Consider the following 22,991-nt stretch of genomic DNA (forward strand, 5'->3'; position numbering starts at 1 on the left):
TACATAAATCATGTGGAACATGGGAGCTGTTTTCCATCCAGTATCAATTCTGACACTGCTTATGCTGTGGTATAGTTTTAATTTTTTTTCTAAGCTGTATTTTTTTTCTAAAATTCTTATGGACAGTGTAAACTTTGAAAAACCTAGAATTTTTGTTGTTAGATTTAGTAAGTGCTTTTTTTGGAGTCCCTTGGGCTGACATAAAGAATTTGAAAGTTATTTTGTGACAAGCATAGATAGAGAATCTGATAAAATTTTCTCGTGTTTAAATTCAAGATTAACTCTAGGGTGTAAATCATTCAAGCTTATCATCTACTGCTCAATTTATTAAATTTTATTTCAACTTAGTATCTATTTATGTCGTGCCTTTCAGTGTTCAAAAAGTATGGCAGGTTCAATGAGTATACCAATTAAAGGTGTATGAATTAAAATCTAATGCATAGTAATATATGAATGTGTAGCAATAAACTAAAAGCACTGATAATTCTTAAGCTAGGTTTCTTTTGAAAAAAATTGTAATCAAGATTGATTTATATTTTACATTTTTTAAAGGTTGAAGAGTTATAATTCTAAATATAAGCTCATTTATCTTTTAATTTGTATTGATTTTATGATATTTATGATCTTATATTTTTTTAAGTTTGAGGTGTTTGTTATAATAAGACTTAGAAAAGCAATTACTCTAAGAGAGTATAAAAATGGGGTTGATAGATGAATTTCAGGAATTAGTTTCTCAAGCTAAATAAGTGAATTTTATGCATACATCTAAGAAGATGTTTCAGCAGTCATTGGCTCATAATTTCCTCCTAACTTTATTTATACTATATTAGTAGCAAAATCTTGAACCCCGTTTTCAACATTCTCCTTAGTGTTGAACATATTAGACAGACTATATATTATGCTTTGCTAGAGAGTTGTGGAACTTAGTGCCATGAAATGCATAACTTTTTTACCAAGAGCAAAATTTAGCAGAATACCAGTAGCAAAGGCCATTTGCATAACTCAGCCTCTCAGCAGCTCAGCTGAACCTAATTGTAATTCAATTTCCAGATTGCTATGCCAGGCATCTTTGCATAAAATATGCAACATATAACATAACTAACAGCATGACCTATTTTCTTTGCCGGACCTATTTTCTTTGTCGGTGATCTATTTAATTCCTTTTTCTAGCAGAAATATGTATCAGAATAAGGTAGCCAATACATATAGTTATTATGTATGTTTAAGTTTGTGTCACATGTATATACTTAAATAATGACCAAATACAGAAAAATATTTACTTTTTGTGGATTCCCAAGTGTGCCATTTTTATTTCTTGATTTCTGGCTTTTCAGAGGAAAATTAAATCTTGAAAAATGTTAGCTAGCTGCCGTGTTATTGGACTGTTTTACACTAGAAAGACTTTATAAGCTAATCGTGTGAAAAAGTGTATGAACATGTTTGTCAACTCCTTGTGGATGTTGCAGTACATACCCATAAGTAAATATCTTTTATCTGTTTACAAAACGCGTTGTGGAATAGCATTCCTAAATCCTTGACTGTTTCATATTCCAGAAACTGAAAAAAGAAAGGTATGATAAACTGCTTGCTTAAAATTCTCCCTGCTATTTTTAAACAGTCTTGCCATCCTGTTGTATGGGTTACTTAAGGAATGCAACAAAAATCTTCAAATAGGATGGCTTATAAAGGTGTGGATTATATTTTATGAATAATTTCCAGATGTGATGTTTTAGGTATATAGACTCCTCTACAAGAAACTATATACAGAAACAACATGGATCTTACAATTTTATCAGGACAATGCAAGTAGATTTCAGCAAGGTTGGTTCCAACTCATCTGTGATAAATGAGAAGATAAGGCAATCAGTGCACACCATGACACTCTGTGAAGCTAGTTAGGCACACTTCAGAACTACTCAGGTGTGCTCACAAAGCTTATGAGTCTTGCATGGGGGGTGTCTCAATATAAATACATCCTTCATGGTGGCCACTAGTAACGCAGGAATTGCCTCTCTAAGACTTAACCCAGGTCAGATATAAATAATAGATGTTAAGAGTTAGCTCTGGTATTGGGGCTGTGTTCCAGGCAGTGTATTTCGGTTGGGTTGGGTCAAAAGAATTTTTTTCCCTTCTTTTCTCGAATAGTTCCTCTGCTTGAAAAATGCCTGCAAAATTCCATCACACCTTTGCGGGGACCACTTTGGGTCTCTAAGGGAGAAGGTTTCAGCCCCTCAGGAGCTAAGATGTACATCCAAGGAGTTCTTTTGGCCCTGTACCAACGATTAAAGTCTACAAAAAAATATTATAAACAGGTGAGTCATCCCTCTTTAAAAATTGCTTTATTATATGTTTTAAAAATGTGCTTGGTTGTATAGAGGCAATGATTGGCATTGTGTCATAAAAGAACTGTGACATGTATTTTGTGAGCTCAGTGCCTGTTAGGGAGCCAAAAATGCTGCTTCTGTAATCTGAAAGCCAACAATAATGGAGCTAATTGTGTCTGTCTTTTGGTATAAGATGTCATATGTCTCATCTTTTCTTGCAGCGCATACTGGGCAAAGTGAAGGCAACTTCTTACATGGAAATTCTATAAACTATTACTTTAAGAAAATAAATAGCTCCTAAGTCATTTGAAGGTTTAAATGTTTAGCATTCTATTTTTTTCCAGCATAAAATCAGATTTATGGGGGTTAGAATACAACAAATCACATTCTGAAAAATGGAATCGCGAATCAACTTCATGTCAAGAGTAACTTACTTCATTTATCCTTATTTAACTTCTCTGTTTCAGGAGTCAAAAGTATACAAACAGAGTTAGTTTATTTGAATCAGGTTAAACTGGATTTTGTCCTTTAATTCCTGTGTATTTATTTCATATTTGTATGTGTGTGTGTAAAGGGTGATATTTTTATAATCATGTATAGGGACTTTTGATTTATCTTAAAGTATGATTCACATTTGTAAAGCAGAATTACGAAGCCATTTATAACATAAAAATGAAATTGCCACATTTAAAAAATCCTCTTTGTACTTGGTTTTAAGAATTGAAGCACATATTTTTACCAAGCTAAATAAGGACTGGGTTTTACATTTTGAACTGGGAGGTTCCAGTTTAGAACTGGGCTCATTATCTGAGACCACAGACTGCTGAAAAATGAATATTTTGAAAGCATCATGCTATTATTCTCTGCTTGCAGAGAGGAAGGGGAGGTGGGAATGGGCTGTCAGTCTTAGTGTTCACACAGCACCTCCTGCTGTAGAGTTTGGAAAAGAACAACTTGTATTGACTTTGGAAGAAAGTGTTGTACTAAGGTATCCAGAATTAGCAAAAAACATCTTCCCACGAAACTTCGCAAAATGTGTTTGGTTTGCCTCGTTAATTTCAGCAGATCCAGAAACAGGGTTAATAATTATAATAGATAAGGCTATTCGTAATAATACAATGAAAGAAATAAAAATCCAAACTAATGTTCTCTATTAAGCCATTATATATAGAAACCAGTATAAAATATTTTATTGCATTTAGATTAAATTATTTTAGTTGTAATATTTACGTTTTAAGATATAATGATATTGTAAAATGGATCATGATGAATTGCATTACAATAATTTATTTGAAATTATGTGGTTTGATTCCACTTACTGAAAATTAAAATTATTTAATGTTAGAAGAAATAATGAGACAATTCTCTAATTCAAGAAAAGCACTGTTTAAATAAAATCTAAAGACAAATTTAAACATTTTCTAAGTTTTATTTCAAGTAAGGGTGTTAGAAATAAGAAACGTCCCGGAAAGTAATGGCATGTTTTTCTTACACTGTCTTAAACATGTAAAATTTAAATAAGTATAAATTGCTATACTAGATTTAAAAGAGCTCTGTGCATTGTAAGAAAAAAATACTTTCAGAATTACTTAGTGCTTTAATTAAAAAATTTCTTTATGATTCAAAATAGATGAAAAACATATTTTATTAAATATTAAATTATGAACAAAATTTAACCTTTCAGTGTCTCTGTAATTGTCTGTTTGGGAAATCTGTAAAGATTTCAACATTATATGAATTTAAGAATATTTTGAAACCTATGCTCTCTGCCATTTCTCCTAAAGCTTTTTTCTTCCATTAAGTTGTAATTCAGAGCTTTCCATTCAGCAGTTTTAATATGATACTTAAGTTTTATTTTGAAATATAAAAATGAAGAAAAATAAGCAGAAATTTGCTCATTATGCATTTTTATGTAAATTTCCGTTGCTTTAGATGTGCTCTATTTTATGTATGCTTGAGGTTTTCTTCTTTTGTAGTGTTATACCAAGACTTAATTTAAAATTATTTGAATGTTTAGAGAATTCACTATAGTGATATCCTTATCAGACCATCAATGCTTAGGTGTTAAGCCTGACAATATCTTTATTTGTGAGTGGGATTTCTTAGCAAATATCCTTCTGAAGCATTAATGAACTTTGTTTGAACTACACTTACTTCATTTGACCTTTGGTATAGCCTTTTCTATTTAGTTTTATATAAGATTGTGTTAAAGAATCTTTAGATAGGTGAAATGGAGTTAGGTGATGATTCCTATTTCCTTAACAAATTAAAGTTTATAAATCATATGATTAGATTTTTCTTGATATTATTTCAATTTATTTCACTTTTGAGATCACATATAAAAACAACAATATTGTCTTGATGTCTGTCAAAATATAAGCTTTAAATTTTGTCATTCCCAAAGGAAATTTCTTTTAATAAATCGCGATAATATAGCTTTAAAAGAAAAGTCAGGGCGACTGGTTTTATGTTTACGAACTTACTCATTTTTCAATTTTTAACTTTAGCTTGGCTGTTATAGCATGCAACTGAATTAAGCACACTACATTAGGGTGGTCTTAAATATATACTGATTCGTGTGTATTAAAATGAAATATTATATTTAGAACAGCATAAAGTCACTTAGTCTTACATTTATCACATTTATTTCCTTAAAAGTGGAAACATCTTAGAAATTGCTTGGAGCTAAGCAGAATCTATTTAATTGGTAATCTTTGCAATTGCATAAACGCATTCCTATGAAATGTAGTTAACACTTTCAGTGACAGGGCCTGTTCCATCTCATTAGCATTCTTGTTATGTAGTGGTGCTGTTGGTGGGGGTGTTGAAGTAGGAATGCCATTGTGTCGAGTTCTAGTGTTTGGGGACAAACACTGCTGTGGAAGGAACGTGTGAAAAGGCCACAGTCCTGTCAGTGAATGAGGAAGGCTGTGCTTTCTGTGTGCTTCAAGCAGGGAAGCTGTCATTCATAGGCCTAACACAGCTAAGCAGAGGCCAAAACACAAGGCTGCACTACCTTTTAAAATGATATTAGTGATTTTTAAACATGATCTTCTTTATTTATGATCCTACATAGAGCTTTTAGTTGCTGTCAGTAAACAAAATATGGTAGTCTGTTCAGAAACACTGTAAAGATGCATAAATGTGTATGGAACTGTGCCAGGCAGCTATACAAATAATGACTCAGAATGGCTGATGGGCAGTGTTAAGTACAAATGTGATTTTTGAGAAACACTCATTTCTGAAAATGTCTTCACAAGTTTGAATTTTTCCCCAAACCAACAAAATTCCTGGAGACTTTTACAAAAGAATGTATAGCACTTTTTTTTTAATACAATTTTTGAAAACGCTTATAAACTTTCAGTTTTAATCATGTAAAGCTGTTCACAGTATGACCTAACAGTTCTTATAGATTGCATAGTTATTTTTGAAATTCAGAGAGAAAAAAAGGGAAATGAGTATCTAACTATAATATGATAAGCACCATCTTAATTAGAAAGAGAGTCATAGCCCCTGATTTCGTTAAGCCATGAAAAAATGCATCTGTGAATTTATGAAATTTTAAGAAATTTTTAATTCTACTCCTAGTTTTTAGCACTTCGGAATAAAATGATTAAGTTTGAGATTAAATTTTAGCTGATTTGATTACTTAAAGCAAAATAAATAAACCAAAGTATTCTCCAGTATTTCTTAAATTCTTGGGGTATTTTCTAAACTTTGGTAGTGTATTGAAAAACACTGCAATTTCTATTTATGTCTGAAGTTGCGGGAAAATTTTTTATTTCTGTAATTTTAATTTAGAAATGTGTATTTGAGCTGTTTCTAGTAAATCATTACTTAATAAAGTTTGTTGAGGATTATATAATTTTTGGCCTGTGTGATTTAAATTTAAATTTTTTTGCATGTATGTAGTCTCTTTTGTTTATTAATTTAAGCAAGTTAACTTCTTTGGATGCTGTTATATATGCTATATGTAAAAGTTCTATATTTGGAGTATTGTGTTTAGTGATCTCAGGTACTGAATTTCTATTTCAAAAATTAGGTTTTACTTTTTAAATTATAACAATATTGCAGATTTATTTTGTGGGCATATTATTTGATGAGGAAATAACCATCTAGCTTCAGTATATATTGTTTTTGCAGTTTAAAATTGAAATGTATTTTGTTAATATACTAAAACTAAGCTCTATCAAAGCACTTAAATTTTGTTTAAAAAATTGTGTAAGTAAATGTTGGCTCACTTTATCCACACTTTCAATAAGTTTGGTAATTAGGTATCAAACAACAGTATAATATAATTATATCCAGAATTGATTTCAGCTCAAAATATGCTTGAATTACATTTATTATTGACAAAATTTGTTTATTGCATAAAGTATTTAAAAAGGAATCTTAGTATTTTAATTTTTCAAAAAAAAGTGCTTAAAGTTAGTCTTTTCAGATCCTGTGTCAATTAAAATAATTTATTGGTTCTACATTATTGAATGAATAGCTATTTCTATTTTTTTTCTGTATATACTTTAAAAATTGAGCTGTTTCTTTGACTTAGTCTTTCTGTGAGAACACTTAAAATATTTCAATATTTAAAAAACTTCTTAATTATCCTTTGAAATCTTGGAACAAAATCTATAATATATAAACACAATGTACATGAAAATAGCGTGACAGTCATTTCGAGATGAAAACTACTTCTGAAGGTTCTGATAAGTAATTTTTTTTAGAATATTAGGTTGTTTGTAGATTTGAGTGATTGTTGATTTTTTTTCCCTGAAACCAAGCTGCATTCTAGTTACTTGAAGTATTTTAAGAACCTTAAACTTGTGTCTCTTTCTAAGTGTCATGCTTTGAGCAGGCCTAACATCAGTTAAATGAAGTGAAAATTGCATTCTTGTCTTGATAGAGATGAAAATGGATTTCTGGTCATGAAATAGATGTAGTTGTCACTTTTTAAAAAAGGTGTCAGCAGTTTGCTTCAGTGAGTAAGGTGCCAATTCAGTATGGCAGTAAACTTGTGATCTGAGCAATCAATAAAATGCTTCAATAACTTCTGCTTCATTACACTTATAATAAGAGGCTATAGATCCATGGCACATAAAATGTTGATAAAGAGGATATGTGGGGATCGACTGCGACAATTTTCTCAAAAGTACAGTAAGTGCAATATTGCCATCTAGAGTTTGTGCATAGGTAATTATTACAGAGAGGGGGGAAGCGACAGTGGAATAAAATAAGAAGTGATATTGAAATACTGTTTATTTTCCATCATTTATCCATGACACATTTATCTTCATGGAACGTTTCATTTGACTTGTCATAAAGCTGTTTGTTTAGGTCAGGAGAAAATTTTGAAATCTATATTTTTCTCTAATTCTTTTAGAATTATACTACCAAGTGTCAAATATGTATCTCTAGCTCAAAATTGAACTTTTTATCATGAAAACTATTTATTAAATAACTCACTTTGGAAAAAAATAGAGGTTTTTCTTTTTTACATGGTAATTCAGTTCTACAAAACCAGAGAGCTTTATTGACATCTCAGTTGGGTGTCTTTCAATTAGAAAAATTATCTTTATTAATGGTAAACCTCCTTCAGAGAATAAGGGCCAACTTACGTTTCAAATGGTATTTTAAAATAAATATTTTTTTACTTAAAAACTGCATCTCATGAAGGAAAGATAGACTTTTCTGCTTATGCAATTCTGAACATTTTCATGAAAAGTGAATTCCATTTGGGGATCATCTAGGAATATGTCTCCATCTTTATCAACACATTAAAAATATTAGTTATCACCTTACTTTTCTTGATTAATTAAAAAGTATTTAAATTGTTTCATTTTATAATACTTTTTGAATGAACTAATATGGAAACATTTAAAAATCATTTATCCTCTGTACTTGTGACTGAATAGAAAATTTTATAAAAATCTGAATTTAAGTGTTTTAATTATAATACAGATAAAGTAAACTTAATATGGATATAGATGGACTTAACAAGGAAAGTTGTGTTTTTTCTCACTCAACTCTCCCTTCACAGAATATGGACCATTTTTCTAAGTTTATAGAGCTAGGCCTTTAGGTTTCCCTGAGATGAATAATTTGGCATTAATATATTATTAATGCATTTTTTCTAATACACTGTTGATGTATTTGGTTTTTATGTCTGTGTGTGAATGACTTCCATAATTGTAAAAAATGGAAATGATTATAACATAAATTTATTTTCATTTTCTGACCAAAAATTTATTCTCAGACATCCTAATGTTATATCCCCACTTATATTTAAGATAATTCTTTAGTTAGATGAAGATACTCTTCTTTAGTTAGATGAAGATATCCTATGTTGAAATTTCTAATCATATTGGGTAGAAATATTGCATTTTAAAATCTCCAAATAAAGATAGAATTGTCCAGGCAAAGTACTTGAAAGTAGACCTGACAAATGCTCTTTAAATTACTCAACCACCTACAGGTATTATTGCCTATGACTCTTTTGAAATGAGAATAAATTTTATAGAGTTACAGCAGCAAAGTGAAAGAGTGTGTTTGATAGATTCCCTGAACAGTTTCAACACCCACAGGTATTATTTGTAAGAAAACAATCATGCCGAGTCTTCAGCTGGTTAGAGAGGGCATAGCATTCTATCTTCACCTGACATCCTATCTGTTCCGTCAACATCCTGGGCCCCCTGCCTTCTGCCCCCTCCTCCCAAAACAATAATGCTCACTGAGAGGTTCGTGTGAATGGACAAGAATATGAATGTTTTTTTCCTTGAAGAACTAAAACGGTATTGAATGCACATTCTTAGTGGGAGGAAAACCAACTCTCTTGAGGATTGACTAGTATTTTCTATTTACTATTCAAATGGATCATTGTTGTCAATGATTGCTAGTTAAGATCTTTGGTTGTTGAGAAGTCTGACTAATGATTGATAAAGCAATTGTAAACATGTTGGGAATCATTGCTTTGCTTTATTTTATTCAGAGACATATATAGTGGCTTCCTCTCACTTCTTGTTAGTAGCGTTAGTTTGAGTAAACATCAATCTTACAAAAAACTTCTAATTTTCAAATAATATAATTCATTCTTTGCTCTTATTTTATATGTTGCAAACGGTGTGAATTAATATAACATTAATTTATTGCTCTCTTCCATAAAACTTTCTCAATTATGTTAGAAAATCAATTTTACATAACCTCCCTAAAATAATCAGTATCCTGTTACATTTCTAAAATATTTAAGTTTCTAAACATAGCCAGTCATGCGTGGAAAAAGGATGTGGCAAGAGTTCATTTATCAACACTTAATATTTGTGACTGGGAAGTAGATATTGAAAGCTTCAGGGAAAAGAATTATAGCATAAATAAAAGGTGCTGGAAAGGGCTTCAGCCTTGGCAAACCACAGGTGAGTTACATTTTTTAGAACTGTACTGCCCAATACACTATACCTTGTGTTTTTAAACTAAAATGAAATAAAATTGAAAATTGGGTTCCTCAATCTCCCTCGCCACATTTTGATTACTCAATAGCTATATCATCACTGAAAATTCCACTGGACAATTCTTTTTTACAAGGCAAAAATTCGGTCGGATGTGTAGTTATACTTCTGGCATTGGATTCCTCATTCTGTGATTAACAAGGTGACAAATCTTTGTTATGTCACCTGTAATACAGGCCTTTCACATAAGAAGAAATGTAACTTTGTAACTTACAGGTGTTATGACAAGGTAGGATAAAGTACGTAAGGGTTTTCCAAGGACTTTTAAAAAATACCCATCTCTGGTCTTCTCCTGTCTAGTTAATGCTTCCTTCACAAATCTTATGGCTTTCTTTTTATAATTATTTTCCTCCTTAGTCTTCATAATCATATAAGGTAAATTAAAATAAAAACAATTGCATACATCCTAAATATGCTTTGAAATTCAGGTATATTCATGTTTATTTAACAAATTCAGATCAAATTTCTTTAGGTTACAGAAAGTTATAAAAGTTATAGAAAGTTGTAAAAGTTAAGGTCTTTTAAAGGCCTGTATTACAGGTGTTTAAAGGCCTCATGGCCTTTGCTACTGGTATTCCAGTTTCACTTCTGGCATTGGAATCCTCATTTTTGTGATTAACAAAGTGACAAATCTTTTAACATGATCAGGATCTAATTTGGTGTTGGATAGGTAAGGTGCTCCAGTCCTCATAAAGCAAAACAAAGCAAATATTTTGAAAAAACAAAACAAAACCATATAGTTCACAATCTGTTTGCCATCCAACCACCAGGTGGACACCTTTAGGCCCTTCAGTGTCTCTTAAGATCCTTATAAATGAACTATATGGTGTGGCATCTTTAGGGACTATAATTCTACCAGTCACTGATTTAACCTTATCTTTTGGGTACCTCCCCACCCCAAAAAAGTAATTAGAGAACCAAAGAAGACAAACTCAAATGATGAAGTGTTGAGTACCACTTATGTGCTCTGTGTATTAACCACTGTTGAAAATATAGGAGAATTCTCTAAGGCCTCGTCCTCAGGAAGCTACTTTCTTGTTTTGGAGACAAGGCACACCCATGTGAAGCTATTAAGAAATATACTTATCAGTATAAAAAGAAGTGCTAAAATATATGGTACAGATTCTATGTTTTATGGGGACTTAAATAAAAGAAAGACTAGCATGAAAATAGAATGAAAGCATTTTGAGGTTGAATGAATTTTAAAGGGTGTATAACCCAGTCCTCTCATTTTATAGATAATAAGACAGTAATACTTACCTCACTGAGTTGTGAAGATTAAATCATGTATATAAAACTCTTTTCTTTTTTTTTTTTTGAGACAAAGTCTCACTCTGTCACCCAGGCTGGAGTGCAGTGGCACGAGGTTGGCTCACTGCAACCTCCACCTCCCAGGTTCAAGCCATTCTCCTGCTTTAGCCTCCTGAGTAGCTGGGGTTACAGGCACATGCCATCATGCCCCGCTAATTTTTCTATTTTAGTGGAGACGGGTTTTCACCATATTGGCCAGGCTGGTCTTGAACTCCTGACCTCAGATGATCTGCCCACCTCGGCTTCTCAAAGTGCTGGGATTACAGGCATGAGCCACCAAAGACTCTTAAAACAGTACCTGGAACTTACTTACTTATTTACGAGTAAGTGCTCACTGAGGATTAGCTATCATCACCAGCATCTTTATTATTAATATTATAAAGTAATTAAGACCAATGGCAGTGAGGTCCTTGTCTAAGGTGAGACAGCAAGATAGGGTTGTAATGGCACTAAAGCTTATCTTCATTAGGAAATGCAAGGCATGTTTTATTAACTGAAGTATGGGTAGAGTTTGAAAAGGAGATTCAGATAGGCAGTGGTATGAAGTCAGGAGTGAACAAGATATCATTTCAAACAGGTTATATGTGATTTTTTTAAAAAAGGATATCAGTGGCCTTTGGAAGCTAATGAAAACTTAGAGTGAATAGGATTAAAGAAAAAATTGGTGTTGGAGAATTAAGGGCAGTGGATATAGCTAGGACCTTTCAGAGGTTGAGAGTGGTATATATTTTTAAAGTTCACAGCATATTAAATAATGAAGAAATGCCAAAACAGGATTTTAAAACCATTAAGTATATTTTACATGATTACCCTTAAAATTAACTCTATTAACAAAAAGCACAGTATGATATAATTGTTCTATTTACATGATAATTAAAAGATTTCTTAAAAATATTAATCATAACCCATGTTGGGGGAATGATCTGGTGATGGGGCAGATGTTTCAAAATGACTGTCTTCTCCAGAGTATCCTGTCACTGTACCTTCTTGATTGTGTGTGTAACTTTATTTGCAGATAATGAAAAAAGCTAAATTTGTAGCCTATTTTGAATGTAAGACTAAGGTCAGAAGACCTTCCTCAGTCTCAGGATCTGAGATCCTAACGTGGTTGGATAGTGTGGATGGGGAAAGCAAATCATTGAAGTTTGGAAAGCATCTTCTAGAGTTTACTTTAGGAAGGAGATACACACTGCAGGAGAGCAAATCCACTCACACTATACAAGACATGCCAAGAAGTGTTTTCCTTATTTTGTTTAAATCTGGTTTTATCTTTCACACGTGGTGGTGGGAGAAAAGTAAAACTAAATCTGATTCAGACCAAATAATTTAACCAGTTTATTTAGGCAATGCTCAGCCTTTTGAATAAAGATGCCCAGATGTTCATCTTTCTGCCATTTTTTTGTGTGTTCCCTCCAAGAAGTCATCTGTGTTTATGGAGGAGAAGGGCTTATTAAGTAACAATTGGGGTTGTTCCCCTGAATGTATACAAAGAGCAGGAGATGTACAGTGGTTTTAAGATAATGAAGGTCCAGATTCCCAACTCCCATATGCACTTTTTAGTAAAATGATTCTGATTGAGAATGTGCCTGCAGTGTAAGGGAATGCCATCTGTTTTCTCCTTTCCCATTTTCCATTCACCCTTTAAAAAGGCAAAGCACACCTCTTCCTCATCCTGAGTCTATTCTGGTGTATCACCTTGTGGTGTAAAAACCTCCAGGCACCAAACAAAAGGACACTTTGAAAATATTAGTGTCATCAGCTTGTGATAGGGCTCCAAATCTTTCCTTGCCGTTATATATGTGTTTCTGTTAAGGAAGAAGTGGTATAGAAATACAAAGTTGAGAAGAAAAAGGAAGGATGTAAACTTTCTGATTGTCTTAGCACTTTGGGAGGCAGAGGCAGGAGGGTCGCTTGAGCCCAGGATTTCGGGACCAGCCTGGGCAACATAGGGAGACACCATCTCTACAAAAATAAAAAATTTAGCCAGATGTGATGATGCATGCATGCTTGTGGTACCAGCTACTTGGGAGGCTGAGGTGGGAGGATTGCCTGGGCCTTGGAGGTCAAGGCTACAGTGAGGTGTGATCATGCCACTGCATTCCAGCCTGGGCAACAGAGTAAGACCTGTCTCAAAAAAACAAAAACAAAAACAAAATTTCATAACTTTCTGATTGTTAAAGAAGAGTTTTTTCAAGTTTTAAAAAATGGATAATTATTGATGTAAAACTGCTCTGGTATTTAACCTCACTGGATAGATTTTAAAAACCAATTTAACAGTTTTCTTTGGTAATGGCAATATTTATAACATGGCAGAAATTACATACTTTGTAACTTTTTAAGCTAATGATAAAAAATGTTAAATGTCAACTTAAAATGTTGGTACATAGTTTTCTAAGTAAAGGTTACCCAATTTTTATAAATCCTTCGAGATAGCATGTGAATAAAATATTCTGGAGTCATCATGGTTCAAGGGAGAGAAAGGTGGTCCTTTGAGCCATGTGGTGTCTGACTGCAGAGATGATTGGTCTTGTCTGCTGCTGAGGTTGGTAGCTGATGCTGGATGTTCTCTGGGTGGGTGGGAGTGCACCCTGGAAGCTGTATTCTTAGCTTGACTCTTGCTGAGTTAGTACCACATTTTTCCATCTTGGTCTTGGCCTACATGAGCCACTCCTCAGCCTCTGCAGTGTAGTAATTGTAGGCATTTTGGCCCTTATTTTTTTTTTTCTTTTTTCTATTTTTTTTTCTTTTTGGCCCTTAATATTTTTATGACTATTTCTTATTGTAAAAAAACACACAGCATTACATTCACCCATTTACCCATTTTTTAAGTGTACAATGCAGTAGTGTTAAGTATATTTACATTGTTTTCTTAATTTCCTTTTTGGATTTCTCATTGTTAGTATATAGAAATGCAACCAATTTTTGTGCATTAATTTTGTATCCTGAAACTTTGCTGAAATTATTAGTTGTAACAGATTTTTGTGTGGAATTTTTAGGGTTTTCTATATGTAAAATAATCTCATCTGTGAACAGAGATAATTTTACTTCTTCCTTCCAAATTTGAGTGCCTTTTCTTTTTCTTGTCTAACTGTTCTGGCTAGGACTTTCAGTACTATATTAAATAGTAGTGGTGAGAGTGGGCATCCTTTTCTTGTTTTTGATTTTAGAGGAAAAGCTTTCAGTCTTTTACTGTTGAATATGATGTTAGCTGCGGCCTTTTCATATATGGCTTTTATTTTCATCCATCCCTACTTTGTTGGAGTGTTTTTATCATAGCGTATTGAATTTTACCAAATGCTTTTTCTGCATCAATTTAGATCATCATTGTGTTTTTTAATCTTCATTTTGTTAATGTGGAGAATTACATTCATTTATTTTCTTATGCTGTTCCATCCTTTCATTCCAGATATAAATGCCAGTTGGTCGTCGGCCCTTAATATCTGAGGCCTTTCTGGCTACAACTTTGCTACCTTTTTGTTCCCTGGGGGCTGTGTGAGAATTTGTGGGTCTCATGTCTGATTATTCAGGTCATAATTTAGGTAACATATTTTGTCAAATACTTTTTACTGCATTTATTGAGATTTTCATATACATATTTTTACTGTTAATATAGGAAATTATGTTGATTCATTTTCAAATATTAAACCTTATGTTTCTGAGATAAACACTACTTGTTCATGTAGTATTTGCATATATATTATATATTATCCTCCTTATATATATTACTTGAATTTATTAAATTTATTAAATCCTATTAGTGATTTTTATATCTCTGATCTTGAGGGGCATTGGCCCGTAGTTTATCTTTCTTTTAATATCTTTGTCTGATTTTGGTATTAGGGTAATGCTGGCTTCATCAAACAAGTTGAGAGGTACTTCTTCTTCTATTTTCCAAGTTTGTTTACCACTTCTATTATTTCTTAAGTATTTGGTGAAATTCATTAGTAAAACCATCTGGGCCTGGAGTTTTGTTTACAGGTAGGTTTTAAATTATGAATTAAAAAATTTTTAGTATTCGTATAGCTATTTATTTGTTTACTCTTACATGATTTCAACTTTTATTTTACATTTGGCAGGGTACATGTGCAGGTCTGTTATATGGCTATATTCTGTGGTTTGGGGTACAGATGATCCCATCACCCAGGTAGTCAGCATGCTACTCAATAAGTCGTTTTTCAGCCCTTCTCCCTCTTTGCCCCTTCTAGTATTCCTCAGTGTTCCTATCTTTATGTTCAACATGTAGCTGTTTATGTTACATAATTCTTTGTGATCTTTAGTAGTTTAATGTCTTTTAAGGAATTTGTTCGTTTAATCTAAATTGAAAATGTATTGACATAAAGATGTTTATAATAATATCATTCATTTGAAGTCTATAGAATTTGCTTTTTAATTCCTTATATTGGCAATTTCTAGCCTCTCATTTTTTACTTAACTCATCTAGCTGAGGTGATCAATTTTATTTATATTTTCCAAGAAATGGCTTTTCATCTAATTGATTTTCTATTTTTGATCTGCTATTTATTTCATTGTTTTTATGCTTTATTAATTCCTTACTTCTGCTTATGTAGGGTTTAATTGATATTTCTTTTTCTAGTTTCATAAAATAAGAGCTTAATTGATTTAGACCTTTCTACTTTTCTAATGTAAGCATTTAATGCTATAAATTTCCCTCAAAGCCCTGCTTTTGCTATGCCTAACAAATTTCAGTATGCTGTTTTCATTTTTCTTTAATTCAAAAGACTTTAAAGTTTTTCTTGTGATTTTCACATCTGTTATTTAGAAATATCTTGTTTAATTTGCAATTATTTTTGGATTTCTGTATATCTTTCTGTAATTGGTTTCTAGTTTCCATCGTGGTCAGAGAACGAACTGTGTATAATTTTAATCCTTTGAAATTTTTTGAGATTTGCTTTATGTCTCAAAATATATCCAAATTAATGTTCCATGTTTGTTCTGTCTTATTGGTTTAAGTGTTTTGAAATGTCAGTTTGTTCAAGCTAGTTGATAGTATTGTTCACATCTTCTGTTATTCTTGTTGTAATTTTGGATTTGTCTATTTCTCCTTTCAGTTCTATCAGTGTTTTCTACATATATTTTGAAGTGCTGTTATTGGGTTTGTATTATTTTAAGATTGCTGTATTTTCTTGATAAATTGACTTAAAATCCTTATGAAATGTTCCTCTTTATTCATGGTAGTATTCTTTGTTCTGAAGTCCATTTTGTTTTATGTTAATAAAGCTACTCCAATTTTCTTTTCACAAATGTTATTATAAAATACTGTCCTTTTACTTTTCTGTCCTTTAATTTTAATTTATCTGTATTTTTATATTCTGTCTTGTAGAAAGAATATATTTGGGCCTTGCTATTTCCTCCAGTCTGAAAATTTCTTTTAATTGGAGTGTTTAGACCATTTACATTTAATATAATTAGTAATATGATTGGGTTTAATTTTTTTACCTTGTCATTTGTGTTTTATTTGTCTCATTTGTTTATTATTTTATCTTTTTAAACTGCTTTATTTTGGATAAAATACATTTCTTTTTGGTCACGTCATTGCTACTGAAATAGTTAGTATGTTTGTCCCCTCCAAGTGTCATGTTGAAATGTGATTCCCACTGTTGAAAGTGGGGCCTGGTGGAAGGTGATTAGATCATGGGGGTAAATCCCTCCTGAATGCTTTAGCACCTTGCTCCATTGGTTTACATGAGATCTGGTTGTTTAAAAAAGCCTGAGACTTCCCCCTTCTCTCTTGCTCCTCCTCTTACCATTTGATGTGTTGACTCTTCCTTCACTTTCTACCGTGATTATGAGCTTCCTAAGGCCCTCACCAGAGGCAGATGCTGGAACCATGCTTGTACAGCCTACAGAACTGTGAGCCAATAAAACCTCTTTTCTTTATAAACTATCCAACCTCTGTCATTCTTTTATAGCAATACAAAAATGGCCTAACACAGCTACCATAAGCTTATTAGCTATATCTTTTTGGCTTGCTTTGTATGCATGAGTGTATGTGTAGTTGCTCTAGGATGTTTTGTTTATATATTTAGCTTTTTATACTCTTATCTTTGAATAATACTTATTACTTCATTATAATGTAAGAAGCATACATTTTTATTTATCCTTCCTATTCTTTGTGCCACTGTTGTCATGTATTTTATTTTTATCTGTTATTTTCCCCAGAAAATATTGTTATATTCTTACTTAAACAGAAAATTTTAAAAGATATTTAAAAATGAGAAAAATGTCTTTTTCTTTACCCACATACTTATGATTTTTGATGTTCTTTATTCCTTAATAAATCCAAGTGTCCACTTAGGTTGTCTTCCTTTTGCCTGAAGAACTTCTTTTGTTAAAACTTTTTTTTTTTTTTTTTTTTTTTTTTTTTTTTTTTTAAGAGATGAGCTCTTGCTTTTTTGAGACCTTCCTTCCTTCCCACTGAGTATGGACAAAGTCAATAGGTTTTCTTCCCCAGACTTTAAAGATGTTGTTCTATTCATCACAAGTTTCTGATGTAACATTGGAGAGTATTCTTACCTTAGTACTTCTTTATGTAATGACTTTTTCTTTTATTGCTTTTAAGAATTTATATTGATCACTTTTTTTGGCAGTTTGATCATGATGTGCCTTTTGGGTTTTTATTGGGGAGTTTACCTTTTGCAATTTGTTGAATTTCTTGGATATATGTGGCTCTAGTTTTTGTTATTTTTTTTTTTTTGGCCTTTATGTCTTAAAATACTTTTTCTGTTCCTAACCCTCTTTCCTATTTTTCTGGACTCTAGTTCCACAATATTAGTTTGCCATTTATTTTGTTTTTTTCCCAGTACTTTTTTCTGGGCACTATATTTGATTTGTTTTTGTGGTAGCCACCAGGCTGAGCTAGGACATGAGTCACCTTCAGTTCTGCAAGAAGCCATTAGAGAAGAAAGCTGCAGATACAGCATCTTGCCTGGAATTAAGGCATTTAGTTACAAAATTTTAAATATAAGAGAAAATTATATTCCAAATACAAATACTATCTTTCCTCTTATATTCCTCAGCCTGGTTCCTTAAGTATTACATCATCAAGATTCTCCTATCGGTTCATATTTATTTCTCCTCATTCCTTAATACTAGAATCTCTTCTTAAGTCAAGCTAATATTATCACTGTTCAATAACCATACTATTCTCCTTCCTAGCTTTGTGTTTCCTGTTCTCCTATATGGAATAGGAATGTGCTTCTTCATTTTCCTTATGTCGAAATAATGAAAATATTCCAGACATGAAAGATTGGAATAAACATTTCTGTAAGCCAAATGCAACTTGATCAAATCCTTTCTTCAGATATTTTTTTCAGGAAATAAAGCATGTCTATATCTATCTTTCTGGATAGATTTATGTATAATTTTTCTTCCCTGTGCTTCCTCTCTAGAGGTAACCATTATCTGAATCTCCAGTCATATTTTATAGTATATATTACATGTATATATTAGCATACATGCATATGTATATATAACACAAATTTACATATTTATATGTATATATTGTTATTATTTTATTTTATTTTAATAGTTTTTTGGGGAAAGGTAGTTTTTGATTACATGGATACATTCTTGAGTGGTGATGTCTGAGATTTTGATGAACCCGTCACCTGAGCAGTTTATGCTGTACCCAATATGTAGTCTTTTATCCTTCACTCCCTCCCAACTTTCCTCCATGTCCCCAGAGTCCATTATATTATTCTTACGCCTTTAGTTTTCCATTCCTGAATTACTTCACTTGGAATAATGACCTCCAACTCCATCCAAGTTGCTGCAAAGGCCATTATTTCATTCCATTTTATGGCTAAGTAGTATTCCATGATGTATATATGCCACATTTTCTTTAGCCTCTTGTTGATTGATGGGCATTTAGTCTTGTTCATATTTTTGCAGTTGTGACTGGTGCTGCTATAAACATGCATGTGCGTGTGTCTTTTTCACATAATGACTTCTTTTCCTTTTGGTAGATTCCTAGTAGTGGGATTGCTGGATCAAATGGTAGTTTTACTTTCAGTTCTTTAAGAAATCTCCATACTGTTTTCCATAGTCATTGTACTAGTTTACATTACCACCAGCAGAGTAAAAGAGCTCTCTTTTTGTCACATCCACGCTAACATCTATTATTTTTTGATTTTTAAATTATGGCCATTCTTGCAGGAGTAAGGTGGTATCTCATTGTGGTTTTAATTTGCATTTCCCTGATAATTACTGATGTTGAGCATTTCCTTCATGTGTTTGCTGGCTGTTTGTATATCTTCCTTTGAGAGTTGTCTATTTATGTCCTTTGCCCACTCTTTGATGGGATTATTTGTTTTTTACTTGCTGAATCGTTTGAGTTCCTTGTAGATTCTGGATATTAGTTTTTTTGTCTGATGCATAGTATGCAAATATTTTATCCTACTCTGTGGGTTGTCTGTTTACTCTGCTGATAGTTTCTTTTGCTGTGCAGAAGCTTTTTAGTTTAATTAGATCCCATTTATTTATTTATTTTTGCATTTGCTTTTGGGTTCTTAGTCATGAATTATTTGCCTATATCAATGTTTAGAAGAGTTTTTCTGATTTTATCTTCTAGAGTTTTTATGGTTTCAGGTCTTAGATTTTAATCTTTGATCTATCTCAAGTTGAGTTTTGTATAAGGTGGGAGATGAGGATCCAGTTTTACTCTTCTACATGTGGCTTGCTAGTTATCCCAGCACCATTTATTGACCAGGGTGTCCTTATATATATGTATATGTATATATTTACATATATGTTGTATTAGTCTGTTTTCATACTGCTGAGAAAGACATACCCGAGACTGGGAAGAAAAAGAGTTTTAATTGGATTTACAGTTCCACATGTTTGGGGAGGCCTCAGAAACATGAAGGAAGGCTAAAGGCACTTCTTACATGGTGGCGGCAAGAGAGAATGAGGAAGAAGCAAAAGCAGAAACCCCTGATAAACCCATCAGATCTTATGAGACTTATTCACTATCACAAGACTGATATGGGAAAGACCGGCCCCCATGACTTAATTACCTCCCCCTAGCCTAGGTCCTTCCCACAACATGTGGGAATTCTTGGAGATACAATTCAAGTTGAGATTTGGTGGGGACACAGCCAAACCAATCATATATATATATGCATATGTGTGTATTAAAGCATATGCATTCATATTCACATGTATATATTACACATATATCTGTGTTTTGCCTTTTTTTATACTTTATATAAATGATATACTATACATGTCACTCTGCACTTGCAACATTATGAGACATATTTATGCTGAAATATAAAGATGTTATGCATTGACTTTTAACTTCCACACAGTAATTTATTCATTTTATTGTATGAATATACTACAGTCTGCTTATTACTTGTTGACAGACATTTGGTGTCTTTCCAAATTTTGCTGTAACGAACACTGCTCCTACAAATATTTGTGTACTTTATGTAAACCTCATGTGCATGTATTAAAATTTCTCCAGGGTATATATCTAGAAGTAAAATTAGTATGGAAAAAGTATGCAGTATGCCTATCATTGTGGGCTATTGTTTATTTACATTATATGGCTATTGTATTAGTTAACACTTTCACCAGCAATTTATAAGGTTCTCATTTCTCCTCATTTTCCCATGTATGCATGCATACATACATACATACCCTTTGTGACTTATTTATCTAATAGTAGTTAATGATATGTCTGAGCCATGCTAAAGAGGTCAACTACGGTTATGTGCTATTGTACTTAATAATCATTCTCCTATTGTAATACAATTATATCATTGTTTTATTTTCCTAAAATTAACTTCTTTACAATTATTTATTCAGGATAATGTTCAAATTGAAAATTATTGAGTCTAAGTTTGTGACTATATTAAACTCTTGATAAGTCCTTCAAAATGGTTGTACTGATGTAACTATTTCAGAATCAGGTATAATATTTTAATGTTTGATACTTCAATATATACATAGTTTATTGTTTTTATTAGCACTAATTATATTACTTTCAAGGTTAAACATTATAAATATATCTGTGAATTAACAAAAATCTCTTTGCAGTAGACCAAATGTTTATGTCTTCCCAAAATTTATATGTTGAAGTCCTATCCCCCTGATGTGACTATATTTGGGGATAGGGCCTTTATAGAGTAGTTAATATTAAATGAGGTCATAAGGGTAGGGCCCTGATCCAATAGGATTATTAGGCAAGACACCAGAGAGCATACACTCTCTCTCTGCCATATGAGAACACTGCCAGAAGACAGCCATCTTCAAAGCCCTAAGAGACTCCTCACCAGAACCTGACCATACTGACACCCTGATCTTAAACTTCCAACCTCCAGAACTCTGAGAAAATAAATTTCCCTGCTTAAACCACCCAGCCTATGATAGCTTGTTATAGCAGCCTGAGCTGACTAAGACAAATTTTGTTACCAGGATGTGGAATATTGCTGTAACGAATACCTCGACATGTGGAAGTGACTTTGGAACTGAGTAATAGGTACAGACTGGAAGAGTTTTGAGGTGATGCTGGAATTATGTATGTTAAGAATAATTCTGGTGAGGTTTCAGTGGAAATAAGTAAGATGTTATTAGAAACTAGAGGAGGCCAGGCATGGTGGCTCACTCTGTAATCCTAGCACTTTGGGAGGCCCAAATGGGTGGGTCACCTGAACTCAGGAGTTCTAGATCAGCCTGGGCAACATGGTGAAACCCTTTCTTTACTAAAAATACAAAAAATTAGCTGGATGTGGTGGTGCATTCCTGTAATCCCAGCTACTTGGGAGGCCGAGGCAGGAGAATCGCTTGAACCTGGGAGGTGGAGGTTGCAGTGAGCCAACATTGTACCACTGCACCCAAGCCTGGGTGACAGAGTGAGACTCTGTTTCAAAAATAACAAAAAATGAAAAACAAAACAAAAAACTAGAGGAAAGGTGATCCTTATAAAGTGGCAAAGAACTTGCTGGAATTGTGTTCTAGTGTTTTGCAGAAGGTAGAATTTGCAAGTGATTAAATTGGATTTTCAGCTGAGGAGATTTCTTAGCAAACTGTTGGGAGAGCCTCTTGATTGCTCCTGACTACTTAGAGTAAAATGTGAAAGGAGACAGTTGAATTGAAAGAATTGTTAAGCAAAAAGGAACCAGAGCTTAAAGATTTACAAAATTCTTAACCCATCCATATTGCAAAAAATGAGGAGGCTTGTTCTGAAGAGAACACTAAAGGTGTGGCTGAGCAGCCCTTTGATAAAGAGATCACGGGTGTGATTCATAGACTTAATTAGCTATCTCAGCAGAGACCAGGCATAGAGATGGAATTATGCCAGCAGAGATACTACCAGTTTGAACTAAAGGGGACAGAGAAAGTGGGACAAAAGGAAGGAAGGCTGTTAAATATCCTGCCTTTTATGTTTGAAAGGGCAGGACCAGGACCCACCAGAACCATGTGGATGGGGTGGAGAGACAAAAGAGGAGGGTCACTACCACCCTAGTGGGCCTGGAAGGTGGAGTATCGAATCAAAGAAGATTATTAAGATCTAATAGAATTTGCATTGCTAGGTTTTGGACTTGTTTGGGACATGTCACCACTTCCTTCTGATTTCTTCCTTTGGAATAGAAACTTTATCCTATGCTTGTCCACTATTGTATTTTGGAAGCATATAACTTGTCTAGTTTCACAAGTTTATAGCTGGAGAGGAATTTTGCCTCAAGATGAATTGTACCTTGGGTATGACCCATATCTGATTTAGATGCTATTTACTTGAGCCTCTAGGCTTTATAATTGATGGTAGAATGAGTGAAGACCTTTGGGACGATTAGAGTGAAATGAGTGTGTTTTGCATGCAAGAAGGACATGAATT

At 32.9% G+C, this 22,991-nt stretch overlaps 2 protein-coding genes across 6 annotated transcripts in view; one reads left to right on the forward strand and one right to left on the reverse strand.

Annotated features, from left to right (window-relative positions):
• Positions 1–22,991, reverse strand: part of DNAJC24 (DnaJ heat shock protein family (Hsp40) member C24) — a 940,502-nt gene that overhangs the window by 169,271 nt on the left and 748,240 nt on the right. The gene's annotated exons all lie outside the window — the stretch shown is intronic.
• LOC126936347 (doublecortin domain-containing protein 1) overlaps positions 1–22,991 on the forward strand; it is a 404,995-nt gene that overhangs the window by 22,763 nt on the left and 359,241 nt on the right. For 3 of the 5 annotated variants that reach the window (XM_050759023.1, XM_050759018.1, XM_050759019.1), the window contains exon 2: positions 2,146–2,312. The exons of 1 other annotated variant lie outside the window; for it this stretch is intronic. In XM_050759023.1, the coding sequence (XP_050614980.1) occupies positions 2,146–2,312 (167 nt within the window). Of the gene's footprint in view, positions 1–2,145; positions 2,313–22,991 lie in introns of those variants that run through there. One more of the 5 variants, XM_050759021.1, reaches the window with a different exon arrangement.

The sequence above is a fragment of the Macaca thibetana genome, chromosome 14, assembly GCF_024542745.1.
Source record: "Macaca thibetana thibetana isolate TM-01 chromosome 14, ASM2454274v1, whole genome shotgun sequence".
NCBI lineage: Eukaryota > Metazoa > Chordata > Mammalia > Primates > Cercopithecidae > Macaca > Macaca thibetana.